Here is a 22,050-nt window from a genome sequence, read left to right as displayed (position 1 = left end):
AGCATAGCGGACCCAAAAATAATCATAAGTATTCTAGTCAAAAAACCGTAAATAGGAAATGCATATACCTGTGTAATGGGCTGAAAATTAGGTGAGTTAGATTCTCAATATGCTTCCTTAGTAGAAAGAGCTTTTGTGCACGATCATACATACAGCACAACCTCCCAAAGCAACATATTACAGTGTTGATGCAATACTGTAATTTGACCAGCAACATTATACGCTGGTTAGCTCAATTACGTTCACAAAGTTGACAGTAAATGATATAAAGAGAAAGAAGGGTAAAAGAGGATAAGAAGAGCATGACAAAAGCGAATAGGGAAGAGGAAAAAGACACCGAAGAGGACAAAGAGAACGAGGTAGGAGGAAGAGGAGGAGGAGGAGGTACACAAAGAGAAAAGTACAAGCCGGGTTACTATTTATCTAGGAGTAAGTAGGTTGTCTAGATAACTATACATCTAGTTTATTGTTCGGTCTAGCACACTGTCCACCTTTATATGGCTACATACAAGAACAGACACCATTAAATTTACACTGAAGCCAGACCAGCCCGATTTAAAACAGCAGATTGTAATGCCACTCTTAAACCAATTTCATTATATTTTTACACACCGATTTTTATATGCTTACATCTATTTACAGTCTGATTCAAAACAACAGTACCCTTGATCACTCGTTTGGTTGATGGATGTTGTTCTTATGGCCCCAACTTCCACTATAATTGGTGTTTTTTGCTGGATGAGGCCAAACAGACACGACATGCCAGTTCCCCACCACTCAGGACCTACCAACTCCGCTCATATGTTGCTGGGAGTAAAAACAAATCACAATCAGTGCCACTTCTTCAAACACTTTCTGTCACACTGTGCTCACAATCTCTCACACCAGTTGCAGCAAACAGTGGCCAACAGTCAGTGCATATATTAATGTTATATTCAAGGCGGAGGAGTATATGACCAGGGGGGAACCATCAACCTCATTTATACACACTGCTAGCCAGTTTCTTCAAGGTTTCGTGACTGGGAGTTAAAGGTGGTGGGTTCCAGTATGCAGCGACCCCTCCCGTCTACCATCTTGCTTCTCCCCCAAGCCCTCACCGCTGAGTCTACAGTCATCAGTCAAGCGTATCACATTTCTTTCCCCTATCACCATCTTTTTGTTGCAGTCGCACGCCCACTGTTCTGGCATCTCTTACCACTGCGTAATACTAGCGTTGTTTTGTTTTTTATTCTGTGGCTTTTCATTCCCACCACAGCCGACAGCCTCTGCGTCCTATCTCGTGATCTATGGTCACGAGGTAGCAAAACGCCGCCTGAACATCACCCTATCGTTGACATACACACAGTTCTTTTTATAAAATATCCAGTAGTAAGGTACATGGTAACGTTCGCAGGCCTGTTCTGTGTGAAAATATCGTTACTCATACTCACGCATACAGTACTTAGCAAAGTCGGAGTGCATTCACTGTGCACTCCCTGGCGAGGTATGGTGGATGGTGTTGCGGCGAGTCCTGTCACAACACCATTGTTTACCGTCACCGGAGACCGTTCACACCTCGCCAACATAGCTATCCGTTACTAAATTACTGAGGTCCTAACAAGGGAAATTTCATAAATGTTTATGTTAATGATAGCTAAGTCACTTTAATATGTTGTCTTCTTTGGCAACCGGTGCCAACAAAAGAAAAAAAAAAAAGGAAAATAATTTAGCTACTGAGTAGCGTATCGGCTCCTAGGGAGCTTCGTATTCCATCCAACCTCTTTAATCCTGTTTTCTTAACATTATACTGACACTTTTAGTTTTCTTCTCATATCACAATAAAATATGGTATGTATAAAAACATATCCAATACTCTAAAGTCAAGCCAAGGCATGGCAGCCATAAATCATATAATTACAACATCCTGGTGGCAAGAATGATAACACCAACACACCAGGACGAGGCGCGTTGATGCGCCATTCGTCTTCCTGAATGTCCCGCCGACAAAGAAGTTCCCTTACATCATGGCATGCAAATACAGGTACTAGGCTTTTGGCTTATCGACGTCAACCACAACACATTTTCAACAGCATAACGGAACGAAATGTAAGCTGGGGATCGCACAATGGCATTGAAACGAGATGTATAAGCTGACCTCTTGGTTGAGAGGAGTACTAGTTACTGTGTGTAGTTCCACCATATTACTTCAGAATTATAATTTCTAAGAAGTTACTACAGAACAACACCAGCTGCAACAATTTCATCTCGTCTCAGAAATGCAAAGGTTCCTGTGTGTGTGTGTGTGTGTGTGTGTGTGTGTGTGTAAAGACGCTGCCGACAGCAACTGTTCAGTTTCTGTTCAGTATCTTCCAGGTGGATATCATATGGGTTTAGAAAGACTTTGATATATGATTTTTTTCTCATGCAAATGAATACAGAGAATATCCACAAACAAGTGAAAATTCTGCCTTCCAGGCATGTTTCTATGAGCTATGCATCATTCTGAATATAACAAGTATATCATCAGAACCTTAACTACTTTATTTGTAACATCTTATGCATGGAGAAACAATTTTAGCGGCAACTCTTTCCTCAAACAGTTGCCAATTACTATACATATATGGTAAACTAGCACAGCTGGTTCTATTGGTAATTTAGCCCAGACTTTGGAAGCAGCCCTGGAGAGCGTTAGAGTCTGGTTGGAAACGTCTAATCCCCTAATATTTTACATCCCCGAGTGGGATCCTCAGTGCGCTAACCAGTTGTCTTACAGTCTGGTTTGGTAATCAGGCGTGCCATGAACAGTGCATGACGATACTGCAGACAGTATCTCACACGCTTTCGTTCGCATCATCCCAACACCAGGAGTTTTCTCGTCTCAGTTTGAAGGAACGCATGATCATTACTTCTGAATACAACTCTGAGTGCGTCCCAGTTTCATTAACACGTGAGGAAAGTAAACACCCAGTGGAAAGATGAGGAGGAATGTACTGCCGGGGTCCGTCAGTTTCCTGGTGTGGGCTAGAGGGGCGAGGCTGGTGGAAGGTAAGAGGTGCTAGGGAATCCACCACCATTAACTTGTTTACAGATTTACAAGAGGTCAGTTCTCATTTTCATTTTTATACTTTTACACTATATTATGAGCTCTCGTGGTTCGTGGAGATGTTGGACGTCATCTCTCTCTCTCTCTCTCTCTCTCTCTCTCTCTCACTGTCCACGCCTCAATTTCATGATGTGACAGTGTGGTTGGTCCTTCCCTCTCCCCACTGCTGTTGCCGCCACTGTAATCTACCTCACACACACACACACACACACACACACACACACACACACACACACACACACACACACACACACACACACACACACACACATCAACTGTGGCCTAAATCTCTCTCTCTCTCTCTCTCTCTTCGCAAACAGCAGGCGTGGGGCAGCAAGGGGGATCAAGGGACACATCTCCAACATTACAACACCTTTGACGAAAACAATCTTACAAACCTTCAAGAGATAAAATAAAGAACCCTAAAAACATGTGAGGTAGCTGAGAGATAGTACTCTTGTTTGTACTGAAAAACTTGACTATTGTGTACTAATTTGTGTGAGCCGCAGAGGGAGTACAGTACTTGGTAATTGTGTGACTTTGGTACTCCGTCTTCCTTTCATTCGCCGCTCGGCTTCCCACGGCCCCCTCCCTCGCACACTAATATACCTTCACACTGCCGATCCAGCGCTCTGTAACTTCTTAAAAATATGACATACTGGCCTTAAGCAGAGGTACTAGGTGACTCGGAGAACTAGGAGGAGGGGCGAGGGAAGCCAAGGACGGACCAGCCAGGAGGACTTTCTTTAAAAACGTTTGCAATGTTGTGAGGAAAAAAAAATTATTCCCTGCTTCACTCACCTCTACACAAAACTGGTCAGAGCACAGGGAGCGGTAACTGTACATACACATTTGGCTAAAATATGAGGAACATGTTGAAAGTAAATGTAGATATATAATATATATATAGATCTATATAACCGTACATATTACCTGTTTATAATTAGGCTACCTACAGGACCATACTGGAGAGGAGGGATATGCAGGGTCTGCTTTTTCAGTGCGATGCTTGTTAATTCATCTATATATCACAAATGATTAGAATGGAGTGTGGAACTGACACGAGTTATCCAGGTGGCTTTGGTAGAGACATTACTGATCAAAGTGAGGTAGAGTTAAATGAGATAAAGAGGTATTTGGAGGCCAAAAAGGCAGTCAATGAGGTATAAATGATATCAGAAGTAGTGAAGCTGTGACGTGAGGCAAAGAGACTGAAAGTAGAGACTAGAATGAGGTAGAGACTGGAGGTAGAGAGTTAAGAAATGAGGTAAAGAGACTGGAGGTAGAAAGTAGTGAAATAAGGCAGAGACTGGAGGTAGAGAGTTGTGAAATGAGGTAAAGAAACTGAAGGTAGCAAGGGTCTTTGTTTGAGGTAGATGGGTTTGCCTGGACTGGGTGGAGGGCGAAGCAAGAGACGAAAGAGAAGAAAAACATGACAGAAATAGTGAGAAAGTAGATGGGAGAGAAGCTGCTTGACCAATGACGGCAGAGAGAGAGAGAGAGAGAGAGCGGGAAGAATGGAGGCAAAAACGAATGAGATGTTTAAACTCTTCAATATGGTCACGTTTTCTTTCGTTTATTCTTGCAGGTGATTATGCTCAGTTCAGGGGAGATTTCTGGCCGTGGAAGAGGTTAATGAAGGCTTTATATAACCCCTTCAGTTTGAAAACCCTTTCCTGAGCTGAGTATTTGTTGATAGCAAGGACAAAATGATAGACTACGCCACCAGATTCGTGGGTTTAAGGAAAGGGGTGATTCTCGCAGGCCACTCAACTCTTCCTCTGCAGTGTGGTCCCCGTGACACCTTGTATGCATTATCAACTCTCTAATGCAACAACAGTCTCGTCACCGTCTAGAAACTAAGCCCACACATCAACTAAATAAAGAATAAGAAAAACATATTGCAACAACGGTAATAAATAATAAGTCATCTTATTAAAAAAAACACAAGGTCTTTCACAAAAATACACATTTGTATCGCCAGTCCTGAGTTTGAGAGATTTACATCAAAGTTCTCGGAGACTACAAGTGAACTAGACAATTGAGTTTCTATAAACACACCCCACACCCACACCACTAATTATATGTCAGTCAGCTATGGAGAAAGTAAAAAAAAAAAAAAAAAAAAAAATCGAATGTTCCTATAATGTCTAAAGAAGGAAAGGAACTCATTTTTTTTTCTATCTGCAACTTAAAGTCCGACTTCTTGAAAAAGGAAGTCCTAATGTTATCTGTCCTTGAATTTCCATACCAGTAAAAACAACTCTTCCCTGACAATATCGAACAGTAAACCTGAGTTGCTCTCTGATCATTTGATAAACATGAAATCAGACGTAAAATGACACATGAGTCCAATGGAATGTGTGAATCTCTAGTGATATAAACCAACATTTCTAGAGCCATAGTAAAAACACTGAGAAAGAAAAAGAAACGAAACGAAGCACGGCCAGAGGGCGCATAAACATTACTCAGGAATATTCAGAGCTGCATTCACGACTTGTAAAAAAAAGTAAATTTGTCAGAACAATTAGAGTTTGATCCTCCAAAAAAATTTGCCGGTACGGTAAACGTTTATATAAAAGAAAATTAGTAAATGCAGTAAACGTCTGTAAAAATGAAAATTTGTAATTACACTAAACGTTTGTAATATACGTAATTTGTCTGTAAAGTTAATGTTTCCAAAATGACCGTAAATGCAGTTCTCAACATCACCAGAGGCAGCTCTACTGTGCCCGGCATATATTCACAAAGTGGAGGGGGAAAGCAACGAACCAACCCCTGATGCTACAACAAAAAGTTTTACTTGACATCACAACCGCAGAGTGACAATCTTTGAGGGTTTAGGGTACAATAATACTGCAATGGCCTTTACTAAATCACTGTCTACTAAGGGCACAGAGGCTGTATCGTTACACAGTGGGTGTGGGGATGAGAGAGGGTGGGTGTTTACGAAAGGAAAACAAGGAACCTCTTAAGAGCACCAAAATTATCCCCAGTATTATTGAATTAGTGATTGAGGTCACACTACCTTGGTCTTGAGCACAGTTATAAGGTACGTCGGGGACATCTGAGGGAACTAGAGCACACCGCTAGCCAAACCTCTAGTACAAACTGCATCTAGGAAGGGTGGGTGGGAGGGAAAAGATGGGGGAACATCAGCTGGTACAAGCAAGACATAGAGATGCAACAGGACCAAGGGCAGCACCTACGATGGCGCCCGGTCCTGTTCAAGCTATCCCTTTTCGGTTTAATCTAGCGTACCCCCAAGGTCTACATGTAACTACAGTAAATATATATATTTAAATATCTTTATATATGCCTCTGGTTTGTAACATACTGGATACACATTTCTTTCCTGAGCTTCTGAGGGTAGAGGTATTCCCTGAAATAACTGAGTTCTCTGTGGTATGCAAAAACTGACCTGAAATATTTGTTTGTACATCTGGTTGACTGCTGTACACTAATGCAGTACGTTCTATTATTCACAATTAGATACGGCTAGAACTATCATATGCTGCATTCCAGTCACACTGGTTAAGTGTGTGTGTGTGTGTGTGTGTGTGTGTGTGTGTGTGTGTGTGTGCTATACAAAATCAGGAGAAACTAGTAGATCTTCTGTATCAACGGCAATGTAGGTGGTGGCAGAGCTAAAAATTTGACCTGAGAATTCCAACTCTGGACAATTTCTCATCAGTAAATTTTTGTCCAAAGCATGTACGGACACCATAAAAATTTGAACCATCTTTTCACATCCATATACTACATGACTTAGGAAAGGCTTGTGTCAGTTCCTTTTAATTATGCATTACAAAATTTCCATCGAGCCCCAACTCGTGACTCTCCTGTTCTCATGATAGCCTACACTGATGTCCATGTTTCGCACCACACACACACACACACACACACACACACACACACACACACACACACACACACACACACACAAATGACTATGGATGAAGGGTTAACTGCTCCTGGTTTCTGTCTACGTCCAAAAATATGCCACTGATTTGTACAGGTACTAGAGAAAAGGCTGCTGTGTCCTCTCGCGGCAACTCTACGAAAGCGAGCTAAAGAAGTGCAATAACAACTAGAAGGATTAAAAAACACCTGAGGTAGATAAAAAACGGGCGTCTTCTGCACCCATATACCTGAGCATCATGTTGTCCTTGTGTGGGGCAGGGCAGGGGGGAGCCTCTGGACACTGGCTGGGTTAAGTTAGTGTAGTTTTGTCCTGTTTGGGTTACGCTAGATTAGACTCTGTTACTCTAGCTTTGTTAGGTCCTGTTTTATGCCGAAGTTATGTTAAGCCAGATACGGTTGTCTGGTTATGCTTTGTTTTCATCTATTTTGTGTTAGGTTGGTTCTGTCTTGCTGTGTTATGTTCTGTTATGTCTTGTTATTATGTTCTTGTTTATCCTGTAGTTACGTTATCATTAGTCAGGCTTGGGTATTCGGATATGCGATGTTTTGTAATGTTATGGGCTTTCATTTTTACTTGACCAACAGATATGACTAAAAGCAGTATTCTTGCCGGAGATAGAGACTCTGTGTGGTATGGTGTTGTGGTATTATTGGCGTAGTTGTATATTACAATTTCGTGTGGTGGTGTGGTGGAACTGGCGTGGTCTTGGTGTAACTGGTGTAGTGGTACTTCTTGACTGGTGTGTATGGGTGTAGTGTAACTGGAGCGTGTGTGGGTGTGGTGTGACCGGTGTGGGTGTGTGTCTGGTATGATGGAATGGTGTGACTGATGTGGTGTTATACTGAAGGTGTGAAAGTTGTGTAGTTGTTGTAGGAATGGTATAGCCGGTGTAAACGATCTCGGTATGGTGTAGTTGGTGTGGGTGTGATATAGTTGTGGACTAACTTGTGATATAGTTGTGGTATGAATCAAATGGTGTGGTTATGGTGTGGGTATGGTATGGATGTGGTCTGGGTGTGATGTACCGGTAACTGATGTGAATGTGGTGTGGGTGTGTGTGGTGTAGGTATATTGCGGTGTGCTGTGGTGTAACTGGTGTAGACATGATGCAACTGGTGTGGGTGGTGTGATATGGGTATGATGTGAGAGTGATGTGGGTGTAGTGTACGTATTGTGTGGGGATGATGTAACAAGCTTGGGTATGGTGTAACGAAAATGTATGTGTGTGTGTGTGTGTGTGTGTGTGTGTGTGTGTGGTGCAGTGTAATGTACCTCGTGTGGGTATGGTGTGGGTGTGATGTGGGTGTGATGGACGTGTTGTGTGAGGGCCATGTAATTAGTCTGGGTGTGGTGTAACGAGTGTGGGTGTGGTGTGATATATTGTAACTGGTGAGGGTGTGGTGTGGGTGAGGTGTGGGTGTGGTGTGGGTGTGGTATGGTCCTCCCTGCCCTGCCCCCAGTGTGTGGAGCACAAGGTCTCCCACACCTGCTCCCGGCTCTGACCGCTTGTGTTCTGATGGAGGGATATTGTTGCCTCTATAAAAATAATACTGTACATCTACAAACATCTTGTGCATGCTTGCTTTGTTGAGCATAAGGCACCCACACCAGAAATCATTCACTAGATTATAAACAGAAGAAACATACTTTCCTTTTCTTGGATTTGTAATTAATCTTCTATAAAATATAACCATTTCAAATAAAGGCTCCAGTTAACAAGGTCCGTGTGACGACTGCACGCTTACACTAGGGTATTGGGATTATGATATTAGCACACTTGAAGCTACAATAACACCGGCCATGGACCATACATAACACAGTTTAGCGTGCTTCTCAAGCACCGCTAAGACCTGGTGGAGTCCCATTGTGATCCACCAGCGTCACTACACTAGCAACAACACCGGGTGGGCGGCCAGGCCCGGCTGGCCCGCCCGCTCATGGATACCGTGTGGCCATGGTGGCCAATCTGTACAGAGCACCAGGTAGCACCCACTCTGGCTGCCACACCAGGCACCGGGGGTGGCCGTGCCGGGCAAGGCAGCTACGTGGACGGGTAGGAGCCACGACACTGCAGTCCAAGGTTCTGAACCCACTCAGCGGGTCCGGGCGAGGTGAGTGGGCGCTACTCTGGGTAGGGCGGGTACAGGGCCCGGCGTAGCTGGGCGGGCAGTGCCTCTGGACGAGAAAAGTCTACATTCTGGTGCTCTCGAGCAATGTGGCAGCGTACCGTAAACCAGCGTGTGAAACCTCGATGGCAGATGGGGCAAGGTATCCTTACACCTTTGTGGAAGCAGCGGATGTGGGTGCGCAGGTTGTTTTGGTGTCGGTAAGACCGTGGGCAGTATGGACACTTCACCAGCTCCACTGGAATGACATTCTAGGTATTAATACATGTATGTAGGGAAATCATAACATTATTAGGAAACTATGATGCACATAATGATACAAAAATGAGAGCAAATGCATTAAAAAGAAAGTGGAAGTGAGGGATGATGCAACACAGTTCACTACGTACACTACACTACTCTACAAGGGAGCCTTGGGCCGCTGCTACAAGCTGGAGGGAGCTGGGGCGTCGCCTTTCCTACTGTTGGGAATGTTAAGCCTGTGAACGGTCCGCAGGTGCAAGTTTCTGCTGAAGTTATGCTTGAAGGTGGAGCCACAGAGAGAGCAGGTGTACACTCTGCGGGTGTGAGCATGGTCGGTGCGGATGTGACGGGCGAGGGAACTGTGCACGGAGTACGACGCCCCACACGCACCGCACACGTGCCGCCCACCTCCATTGCCATGTTCATGCCAGCGGGATCGTTGTTCCACGAGGGACGTGTTGCTCTGACCAAAAGTAGAGCTCACCCACCCTCCATGAGGTGCTAAGGGCTCTTCCTTTCCTGTAAGCAAGGGGGATGCTGCCCCCCCTCTTGGCTCCCCCTCGCCCCTTACCACACACTCTGCAAGAAACAACACCACCAGTAAGCAGCCACCCCGGTCAGTGCTGACGTGCCGCCTCTCCGCACCTCGCTGCACCACCACCGAGAGGCAGGCCAGCGGGTGAGGGGAGGGGGCTGAGGTTAGACTGAAGCCTGAGTTCCCAGACCGGACGCCCCAGGTCACTCTTACTGTGGTGTTCTTTCTTGTCGAGACCATGCAACATGCACTACGTGCACTACAACCAACTTGACACAACAAGAACACATGCAGTTATAACACACTACAAAATATAACCAAAAAACACAAAAATACTACAAGCATTATTCTGTACTCTAAAGGAAGCTAAAATGGGAATGCTGATACACAACAAGTACTGAAGATTCACTACTTAATGACTGCAAGCACTATTCATAAAATGTCATGAATCACCTGTGTGAACATCATGATTATCTAACGTTCATGAATAGCCAACAGTCCTAATTGGATCATGCAACAGAGTTCAGCAAAAGCATTAAACAAAAGAACATCATGAGAGTAAGTATTCCACACATAGGATGCCGGCGAACAAGATGTACAGTACAGTATGGTGAAGTGTCTCAGCAATGAGAAAAAGAGGATACTTATTACATGCCTGGGCACATAAACAGATAAATAAAGTCCCAGGAACGAAAGTCTTGTTGTAGGACATAGGCAGCTCTGCACAATGAACTATAATGGATGTAAGGAGAGATACCGATTGAGAGTATACATAATTAAAAGTAGATACTGTACTAGAACTGCGAAATATAAATTTGACAAAGGTTGGTTTGGTAAGAAGACATTATTAATCTGTCCAAGAAGTTGAATATCTTACTGAAATGGTAATGTACTACAGGCTTTAACAAGACAGAAGAATGTAGCCATAATTCAGGCCCTTTTGCTTAAGTGGGAAATTAATTCTTGAAGGACATGAACCTTATGGAACCAAACTGGTGAGGGTACAAGGGGGACCATTCAACAACAAGAGTAAACAGATTATCCAAACTGAGGTCAAGAAAGGAAGGAATTTACAAAACACAATGAAATGGTATCATATTAACCCTCAGAGTGAAATATCTAGAATAGGAATATGAAGGTGCATTAGATCAAGTAAACGTAAGATGCCACGCACAACAAGGTGATGTAGCAGCAACAGCCAGTGGAGGGACAGCGCCAACACTAGAGACTACTGCACAGTGAGGCCTTCCCTTACCTGATGAAGTGTTGCCCGAGGAGGAGGTGGAGAGATTGCGCTGGCGTGAAGGTGGAGGTAGTGGAGCGGTGGTGGAGGTGTTGGTGTTGGTGGAGGTGATGTCCAGTGTCCCGTTGTCCCGCCCGCTGATCACGTTGTCCTCGTCATCCTCGCCCGTCTCCGCTTCGGGCGTGAGGAGCTCCGTCTTGCTGATGAGTGTATCTGTGGGAAGGAGGTAATGTTGGAGAACTGGCGAAGAGGCAATGATGCAGCACTGAAGAGACAGGGTGTGATAAAGAACTGCCATCACCACTTTACTATCCCTAATTCCGACCTACGAGACTGTGAGATAGGATTTTAAAAAGAATAAGAACGAACAGAAGTAGATCTATTAAATAACATGCCCAGGGAAATGAACCATACTGTCATCAAAACAACATTCCGGCCTCTGAAATCTTGACTCCATTTCAGAAGCAAAACTCTCCGCAGATACTTTATTTTGTTTTTAAGATGCTCTTCACAAACACCTGTATGACTGAGTTCTTTCGTCTAATACAACCTTTTTCATGAGTATCTCCACATATACTTTATCCTTCCTCTGAAATCCCTTGTCATTTCTTTATCTTCGACTTCAACATCTAGCTTTCTCACACACCCATTTACCATATTGATCAGTCTTTTTGGCCTCCCACTTCTGATCTTACCTTCAAACGCACTCACATATACCCTTTTACTGCCATATTTACATTCTTCATATTTAATAGTACAATTCATTTTTTTTTCAGTGAGCTACTCAACTGTCCACTTCCTTCATAAATTTACCGCTTTTCCATTACTGCACCCAGGTACCTAACCTCCTTCACCAATTCAAATCCCTCTACATCCATTAGAACATTACACCGTCTCTCTCTCTCTCTCTCTTTCTCAATAATAACAATTACACTTCTCTTATCTACATTTTCTTTCAAATCATGCAGTTCTCAGACATTCACAAAATTATGAATAAGTCTGCAGTGTTCTTGCTCAGTATCCACAGGCACTACAGCTCGATCTTCATAAATCAGATATAAAATACTGCATCCTACATTATTCACAATTTTACTACCATCAATACATCTAGAGAATTCAACAATCTTCCTTGTCAAAACTATACATGAATTTTACCTCCCAGAATCCATCTCTTTTAACCTTGTCATACCTCTCATTCCAGATCCATAGGCGCCATGAATATTATATACAATCCCTTTCACCTATTATATTTTGCTCTCTGCATTTCTTCAGACATAGGAGTCATACATACTTCACCACTCCCAAAACAACCCCGGCCATCACTGACTAGACACATCACATGCTTCCCTTTTCTACTGTCAGTCTTTCATATAATTTTCCTGCAACGCTCAAATGAAGCCACTTTTATACAATGGCACAGCAACACTCTTCTTTCACTTCACTAGTATAATTCTACCAAACCAGGGCTTTTGACAGATTTCCAGCAAATATCTCAGCCCATTCTCTGCACTGCCTTCTATCATTTCTGAAAATATGGATCAACACAACAATGGCTGTCTTCCCATTCTTCATTCTCTTCATAGCATTCTTCGCTTCAACTGCTGTCACATTCAAAAGGACCAAAAATCTCTATGTGGACCACCATATCCAAAGAATGTTGACCTCCTCCTTGCACTTGTCATTTCTATTTTTTTTTGTTTATTAAGTTACGTTTCCCATCTGTTCCTTATTTCCCATACTCTCATCTCTTCCACTGTCACACCATTATCCCCACTGCTCTCCACACACATTCTTAATTTTTACACTTCATTCCTAAATAGTTTCCTATTTGAAAAGCAGTTTATAGTTATTTTGATTCCATGTTCATCATTTACATTTTCTTCTCTCTCCTTACTAATCCCTCTACACAATATATATATATATATATATTTTTTACTCAGTCTATAACATCTTTTTTCAGAACTCGTTTCCAGTACCTATTCAAGCCATTTTTTCATCTGTCCTATCAGTGCTCACTCAACCTCCACATCTCAGTGATTGGTTCCCCTCTTACTCGTTGACACCCTTGCCAAAGCCATATACCGTACAGGCTCAACATCCTTACCAAACGTTTCTTGCATTTGCTTCTAAACTCGTCTGGTACCTTTTGTTCCAACTTATCAACCACTGATTTCTTTCTCGAGTTTTTCCACTTCCAATCTTCCATCATGAATTCTCCTCTCATCCATTGTCCTCCATGCTCCTCTCAGCTTTGCCTTTCTTTCCACAGCCACATGGTCAGGCGATTCTCACAGTGCCCTTTCATCTCTCTTATATCATTAAAACTTCCAAGCATCCTTCTTTTTACAGGCACATAATCAGTCAGGTTCCTTTCACCATTCCCTCTGTTCCTTCTACAGTCCGTTTCTTTACATACTTCTCTTCGTCTGGAATATGAATTTCAAATGCGTAGTTTTCTGGCACATGTCCCTCAGTCATCATCCACTACCGGTGCTTTTCTCTCCTTGCACCACAAAACTACCCATTACATTAATTACAGAGCCCGTCTCAACTTCATTCATGTGTTACAGCTAATACATGACTCTAAAGCCTCTCCCGTTCCACCATTATGTCAGTGTTGTTGTGTTCCAAGGCTCATCTGGACATGAACCCGGTGGACTGCAGGCTGATACTGATAGTCTACTGCTATCCACTTTCCCCCTGTCGTTGGGAGTGAGCTGAGGGATGTTTGTATAACCAGACAGAGGTGTTCATGGCGATATCGGTGTCGCTACATGCGGACATCCCTCTGTAGCAACAACCTCTACTCAGTACAAGATGCATATACAGTAATCAGAGTCCCTTTTACCATTTTAAGCTTAAATTTGATATACATTAACCCTAAGGTGATAAATTTACGATTATTTATTAAGTAGTTTTAAATATAAACATTAACAATGAAATGAACTTTTCCAATTTCATTCATACATTGGTGAAATTTTTGGTGTACAGGGAATTATTTCAATTATAAAACGCTAAGTGATCCAAGCAAAATGGTAGTAATGAACTCAACACTTTCCACACGTCCTTCAAACCACCAACCTTCCGAGGGCGACAGATTAGTGTCCTTGTCTTTGGGACTGATTGATTTCTCACTCTCCTGTTGTCTCCGCTCGCACTCCCCGCCTCCGTTGTTCCTGTCGTTGTGGTGGTCATGGTGAGGAGGAGGAGGAGGAGGAGGAGGTAAAGGTTTTTCTCCTTCTCTCTCCCTCTCCTTTTCCCTCTCTCTTTCCCTCTCACGTTCTCTTTCCCTCTCTTGTTCCCTCTCCGACAGCCTCTGGTTCTCCCGTTCTCGCTCCCTCTCCAGCTCCCTGTCTCTCTCCCGCTCCCTCTCTCTTTCCCTCTCTCGCTCCCTTTCGCGTTCTCGTTCAAGATCGTGGTCGGAGGGCGGTCGAGGGGGCCAGAGTGGCAGGGGGCGGTCTTTATCCTCGTGGGGGTCGTAGTGTGGGGGAGGAGGCGGCAGTTTGTGTGGTCCACGTTCTAGAATTTTTTTGGAGTCGTGAAGGAGAGGCAGGGAGAAGGGGAGACCGAAAGGAGGAACCCTGGGAAGTAAAAAATGAGTGAGAGAAAAGAAAAAGTGACAGACGTCAGTATTCCTAAAGGTTTATCTGTACATCCGCACTAGTTACTTGTGCGTCAGTGTTTTGCCTGGGATTCTGTTATCCGTTTTTCACATTTGGCAATTTCTTTTTCTAACTTCTGGATCTCTCAGTCTATTTTAAGGGAAAAACGGTGATAGGATAATAATGGCGTGGAAAATTAGCATATTAATGTTGACAAGAGTACAGCAATGATTCTGGAAAGATAAAGTGACTTAGCACGTACTAAAAAGGTGCAAGGGAATGTAAATGAAATACTGCAGGCTCTGCAACATCCTGATGCATTAATAGTCATGAAAGATAGATTTCAAAAGAATGCGGAACACAGTAGTGCAAGAAGACAGATCACATTAATTAAATATTTCTTTGTCCTTTAAAGATGACTGAAGACTTTTCCTACAAACTGTATCTATATAAATATAAATATCATATATAACTCTTGTATATAACAATATAATTAATACACAGTGTATACTGTACTATATATAATCTTACCCGAGCTGCTGCACCATCTTGGGGTCGGGGACAGGTGACTGTGGGGAGGTGCGGGGTGGGAGGAGGCTGGACCCTGCCGTGGGGTCATAGTGGGGGTGTGGGGACCGCGGCCTCACTAGACCCCCGGGGAAGAACGGAGGTCCTGGAAGGGTGGGTCCAGGACTTTTGGATGTCGGGCGAGGTATGAGCGAGGACGAGTAAAGCAGGGATCTGGCCGGAGTGACTGAGGCAGAGGAGGCGATGGTGGAGCCTGGTGGTGAGGCAGGGCGGCGAGGGTAGCCAGCGCCTGGCACCATGTTGAAGTTAGGCAGGTCTCTCATGTCTGGTCTGCTGTTGATGCCTCGGTGGTCCAGAGGCAGACCCGAGTGGTCCACCGGGGAGGGCTTGGGTCTCTTGGCTGGCGGAGGGGTAGACGAAGAGGCCAGACCATCTCGTAGACGGTCCTTCCCCCCTCCTCCATCGTCCTCTTCTTTGCTGGCTACATCTGCCAAGCCTTTTATCTGAGGACAACCAAACATGTCAGTCCATCGCTAACTTTTTTTTTACAGTAATTAGACATTTTCGAGTATGGCTGTAATCATCCCAGCTCATGAATATGGCTTTCTTTCTTTTATTTTTTTGAGGGAACAATTTTGCGTGCATCTAGCCTTTGGTTCCTTCTTCCTTCCACTAAAAAAAAAAAAAAAAAAGAATCTCATCTTCCCACCTAAGAGATAAAATAAGGTACACAGGAGACAGGAAAAAAGAAAGCGACAGCACAAGCGAAAGAGAGCTATCAAACATCACGCCCTACGAACTGGAACACTCAGTCGTTTACACTCATGTTACGTGTCGAGATCTTGGCTCCAGTAGCGCATTGAGTCATTAAAAAGCCCGCGAATTTCTCAATCAAGTCGGCCTACATTTTCAAACAGTTCAACATTGTGATTGGAGAATGAGTGAGACGGAAGTGAGTGAGTGGGGAGTGCGTGGGCGAGTGCTTGGTATGTGAGCTGGTGGGAAGTGACTGAGTGTGTGAATGAAAGAATGGAGAATGTTTGAGTGAGTGTCTGAATGGGTGAGTAAATGAATGGAGCATGAGTGAGTGAATGGGTGGGTGACTGAGAGTGGGGAGTGGGTAGTATGAGTGAACCGCGAGTGAGTTAGTGAGTGATGGAGTGAGCAAATGAAAAAAAGTGAGTGAAAGAATGAGTAGGGAGTGAATGAGTGACTGTGGACTGAGTGAATGAAGAGTGAGTGATTGACTAGGGACTGAGTGACCTCAGCCCTTACGTCCGTCAGTGTTTGATCTAGTTCTGTGACCTTGTCCTTTGGTCTATTGCTGCAATCTATCTGTCTATATTTACCTATAGACAGATATAAGATTTACTGGGCGAACCTTAACCCTGTGACCAATTTTGGTCAGAACTGAATAAAAGTTGGGTGACTTTGTTAACAGGACAGCCCTCCCCCCCCCCACACACACACTCCCGCGCACAAGCACCCTCTCTTGCGCAGCGAGTGCGGTTGTAAAAATAGCAAAAGAAGGATGGAAGGGGGGAAGGCAGCGGTACTGTCAGCTATGGACTGGTAAGAAGTTGGGGAGAAACTGAGAGAAGGCAGTGAGCATATCTGGACACTACATTAACTGAGGCAAGATTTGAATTATCAGGTTAGTATTTGGGCTGGTTTCTGCATCATGAATTTATTTGCCTTAGGACATTCCATTATCTGTGGCCAGTTGTGAAACATCAGGCTTCGTATCTTGGTTGACTTCTGTATCCTAGATTTAACTGGGCATCCTACGACACCCCATTATCTGTCGCTAACTATGATTTAGGTTATCCTGTTGTTTGCCATTATACTGATATGCCTCCACGCACGCTATCTCTACCCAGTCTATCTCCACGCGCTTATCTTTTCAACCAGCGTGACTATAGTAAAGTATCGCAGTCAGTAGTAAGCTTTTGCCTCGACTTTATCCAAATACGAAAACAGTTTCAGGGATGATCGATTAGTAAGACTGTCTCAAGACGTTCAAAGGTTCGTACAGTTACTATACAGCAAATTTAAAAATGTGTGCCAATACGCACTAGACATCAAGAATTTTCACTTGCTCGCTGATTGGTCCCATGGCCCCGTTTTTGCGAAAACACCTCATAGTCTCAGCTTCGGTGCAGCTGACTGCAGATTCGTCTGAAAATGCATCTCATCACCAACTGTGATACATGATTGGTTGATAAATAAAATGTTGCTTTCATTGTAGTATAGTTTGTTAGTTTGAACTGTTTTAATATTTATCTCTATAAATGGATTTTGCTTCAAAGTAGACGTCAATACCGAAATAATCACCAAATTGTAATGTTGACAAACAAACCAGAATGCTGGTACTCCAGAAGTGAGGTGTTGTGTTACTTTTATCGGTGCTTTCTTTTGCCATTATTAATGGTTGATTGTGCTGGATTTACGTGCAGTAACACTCACGGACCTTGTGTGCCTCATTTCCGATTACTTATGATCCAGCAAGAAGGAAGTTATGGGAAATTAAGGTGAAGAGAGCAAACTGGTCTGCAAGTGAGTCATCGCCTTTGTCATGTAAGTGTTGTTTATATTGCATGCATTTGGCCCATTTAATATAGACTGAAAGAGGCAGTGTGAGGATGCAGACTATTTTCATAAGTGAAATGGAAGTAAGATTGGTTATATGCTGGAACTTGTGTTTAGCCGTGTAAAGCCCCCCTTTCACACGTTCCTCCTGACTAACAATGAAGTGAAGAGTTTGGTTGGTGAGAGAAGGCCTTTGTCTGCATTTAGTCTAAGATACTGTATACTGTACATGTCGGACATTTTAATTATAGGGCTAAGGCTTTATTGTGCTTTGCTGTGAGAAAATAGTTCTTTTAAAGGTAATTATTGATTGTAGGTCCTTATGTGCAACAAGGAAATAATATATATACCGGTAACTGATAATGCCCTCTTTTGTCGACTACATCAGTTATAAGATGGGAATTCTGGTGTATCTGCACAGCTTATCTCCATTCAAAAGCAGAAACAGTCTTGAAGTCCTGTGCTGATTTACTTTTGAGTAGCTCCTCAGTAAGGGGAAAAGCAAGAGAAGTTGTACAGGATAAAATTTTCATTAGAAGTATTATATAACTCCCCAAGTGCCAAAATGTTGCCAGCTCAGTATTAACATTATATTTCAATCATTTATGTCACAGTCATTCAAAAACAATATCCAGGCAAAGAAAAGACCAAAAAATTATGAGAAATAACTACAGTGATTAGAATATGTGCAACACCAAGCACAGCACTTGTTATCAACTGTGATAGATAATATACCTGTAAGTTAGGTTAAAGAATAGGCCTATTATACAAATACAGAAAATACCTAAGTACTGAAAACCCATAAGCTGTATTGTAGCTACAGTATTTTTTAATTAACTGTATATGTGATTTTTATTGTACAGCACCAGGCATGACAACTTGGAAGTATCTGTGATAGCTACGGTACATACTGCAGATTAGGTTTTAAAAAATGCCGTCTTTTGTACGTAAAACTCACATACTGAACTATACTTACAGTGGTGAGGACCCACAGTTTTTAGACTGTAGGTTATGAAACATGAGTAATGATGTATTTTACTTAATTTTTTCTTACAAACATGTATGCCGGATGTTTTGTGCCATGATGAAATTTTAATAGCTACTATATGTATTTACCTAACTTGCCCTCACACTTGTAAATGACTGTGATGCTTTCATACCATAGGTTAAGAAGTATCCAAATACAGTAGCCACTTTAAATCAGTGATTTTACTGCATAAGATAGTATAGTTACTGTGTTTGGATTATATCTGCTATACTGTCAGTACTATAAACTGTATGTGTAAAGCCTATATATACCGGGTATTTTACTCTGGTGGAAATTGTTATATCCATCCATACATCCAACCAGCATCCAGTCCATTTTGCCCCACCATCATATACAGGTATACCCCGAAATACGATACCCCTAGATGCGATACCCCGGCTTAGCGATGAGGGTAGAAATACCACCATACCCCGCCTAACTATGGCCAAACCCCAGTTTAACGATGGGTTTAGATTTTTTTTCCAATTTAAATGATATTTTTGACTTAAATTTTGTGTTTAGACTGATTTATAAACTGTTTTTAGACATATTAATGTGTTCTAGTCACAGGTGGGGTGAACATTGTCATTTTGGGGTACAGTTTAATAAGTCTGATTTTTTCCAGACAAATTTGACGATTTTCAGATTTTATTTTTGAGTTTAGGTGAGTTATTAACTGCTTAGTTTAGCTTGTTTTAAAGCCATTTAGGGGTTTAGGTGAGCTAGAAACTTGTTTTTGGACTCATTTGGGTGGGTTTAGGACTTGGCCAGGGGGGAAATCCAAGGCTCAAAAACTCCTCCCTATGCTTTACATGTTAAATCTACCCAGATATAAGGTATGATACCCCGCCTAGTGATATATATACAGTATATACCGAGTATTAGATAGTTTATATACTGTATATACTGTAGATACAATTTATATGTTTACCATTTGGCCTGTGATAATGTAGGTTAAGACGTTTTAAAAAATGCATATTATTAATATTAAGGTTTTGTCCCGGCAGAAATACTTAATATGCAGCATTTTACTACAACCTTAGTGAATTTCTTTGTGTGTGTGTAATTCACCGGGTCGGTCAGGACCACTTGATGGTCGTGATCGTCAGCTTTTACCCTCCCGGAAGGGAGCTGAGAGCTCATATAGTCCGATCTAAGGGCAAGGCTGTGACCTTCACACACCCACACACCCGTCCCCTTGCTCAAGGGGGACAGTAACCACCCACTTCGTCAGTGAAACTTTTCGCAGCCTGAGCGAGGCGCGAACTCCCGTCTACCAGATGGCAAGCGAGAACGTTGCCACTGCACCAGCGAGCGGTGTGTGTGTGTGTGTGTGTGTGTGTGTGTGTGTGTGTGTGTGTGTGTGTGTGAGGATACAGTACTGCATAGCCTAAGATTATCTTCGTGGTATTGTAGCTGAATGTTTTGTTGAAATAAGCACTGCAGTACTCTAGGACTACTGTGTGAGGCAAGTACAATATGGCATAATGCCACTGAACTGCCATATTCCCCAAATTAATGTTCATTTTTATCCAATGAATATTTGAAAGGCAGTGATAAGAAACAGGGAAGTGAGCTTGGAAGTGAAAAAGTTATTACCGTACATGACAGTACTGTGACACCAACTCTGACGTATGGAAGTGAAGCTTGGACGTTGTTGAAGGGACACAAGTTAAGAGTGAGAGCAGTGGAAATGAGTTATTTGAGAGGAGCCTGTGGAGTCACATGGAGAGACAGTCTGGCAAATGAGAAGGTGAAGGAGCTTTGTGGTGTGGATGTGGATGTAATAAGAAGCATTAGGAGAAACACACTGAGGTGGTTTGGCCATGTGGAAAGGATGGAGTGAGAGACTGACGAGGAGAGTGTATGTGAGTGAGGTGGAAGGGGAGAGAGGGAGGGGAAGGCCAAGGATGAGATGGAGGGAGGAATGGAGAGGTATAAGAGAGAGGGGCGTGTGAATTAGGAGCAGGGCAGTGAAATGACGGGGAACAGGGTACGTGGAGGCGATTTGTTTGTGGCCACCCCGTATAAGGGATTAAGGCGTCTGGCAATAGATAGAGAGATAGATAGAATATTTGGAAGAAAAACGGTTCTCTTCTAATCGACATAGAGAAGTAAGCTTGGGTAGTATGTCGATGGGAACCATTTTACCAAATTCATGGATATCAAGAACAACCTTTTAAATTCAACCAGAACTATGAATCTTAAAAACTGCGAGCAGAATAAGTAAACACTGACGGTGTTAATCGATCTAGCGTCGTCTGGCAATTCGTTACTGATCTTTATATACCTGTAAATAAGCTTTGCTGAAGCGTAGAGAAAAATCTCATTTTTATACAGCTTTACGTATTAAGAGCGCACCACATGTGCTAGGATCGAGTAACAAATGTTAAAAAACGCGCCGCAGCATCTGAACAGTAAAGTGACCTGGTGTTATCTAGCAGCGATCGCTGATCTTTATGCGAACCTGAGTGGAACCCAGCAAATATCCATTTGCTGCACCAACATGGCGGCTGTCCACTTTGTCTGTTGGGTCTCTACTGCTTCCTACCCTCACTCTCTCGCTCCTTTTCTTCCTCACCTCCACCTTCCCTCCTATTCACTAGTCATCTCATTGTTTCTTCTCCCCTTAGTTTCTCCCCTTTTTCATTCACCCCACCAAACATCCTCCCCCAAACATCTCTCCTCCCCATTCAGTCACCTTAGATTCAGTCATTATATCCACGCATAAGCAGGCATCCCAGTCTAAAAGCCCGTATTTTCGTCTGTTAAGGTGGCTTCCTGGTACCCTTTTCTTAGCGATTTATTTTTCTGGATATGGATAGTTCATATTCTTTTGTACGCTATTTATGCAGAGTATGACAATATTAGAATGATTTATGCAACACGGAGATGCAGGTAAGATCTAGCTATCTGTCTATCTATTGCCAGACGCCTCAATCCCATATGGGGTGGCCACAAACAAATCGCCTCCACGTCGCCCTGTCCCCCGCCATTTCACTGCCCTGCTCCCAACTCACACCTCCCTCTCTCATATACCTCTCCACCCCATCCCTCCATCTCATCCTCGGCCTCCCCCTCCCTCTCCCCCCCTCCATCTCACTCACATACACTCTCCTCATCAGTCTCTCACCCTCCATCCTCTCCACA

General features: G+C 43.1%; 1 protein-coding gene across 1 annotated transcript in view; it reads right to left on the bottom strand.

Moving 5' to 3' along the window:
• Positions 1–9,129: 9,129 nt before the first annotated feature.
• LOC145401191 (uncharacterized) overlaps positions 9,130–22,050 on the bottom strand; it is a 130,847-nt gene continuing 117,926 nt past the window's right edge. Inside the window, exons 4-7 of the mRNA XM_080273495.1 lie at positions 15,288–15,787; positions 14,236–14,735; positions 11,167–11,367; positions 9,130–9,371 (exon numbers count right to left, since the gene is read on the bottom strand). Of these exons, the coding sequence (XP_080129621.1) occupies positions 9,130–9,371; positions 11,167–11,367; positions 14,236–14,735; positions 15,288–15,787 (1,443 nt within the window). The remainder of the gene's footprint in view (positions 9,372–11,166; positions 11,368–14,235; positions 14,736–15,287; positions 15,788–22,050) is intronic.

Source organism: Coenobita brevimanus, chromosome 55 (genome assembly GCF_032717465.1).
Source record: "Coenobita brevimanus isolate Jiangsu-jjx chromosome 55, ASM3271746v2, whole genome shotgun sequence".
NCBI classification, from domain to species: domain Eukaryota; kingdom Metazoa; phylum Arthropoda; class Malacostraca; order Decapoda; family Coenobitidae; genus Coenobita; species Coenobita brevimanus.
Note: the sequence above shows the minus strand (reverse complement) of the source record. Positions and strands in the feature narration are given on the sequence as shown.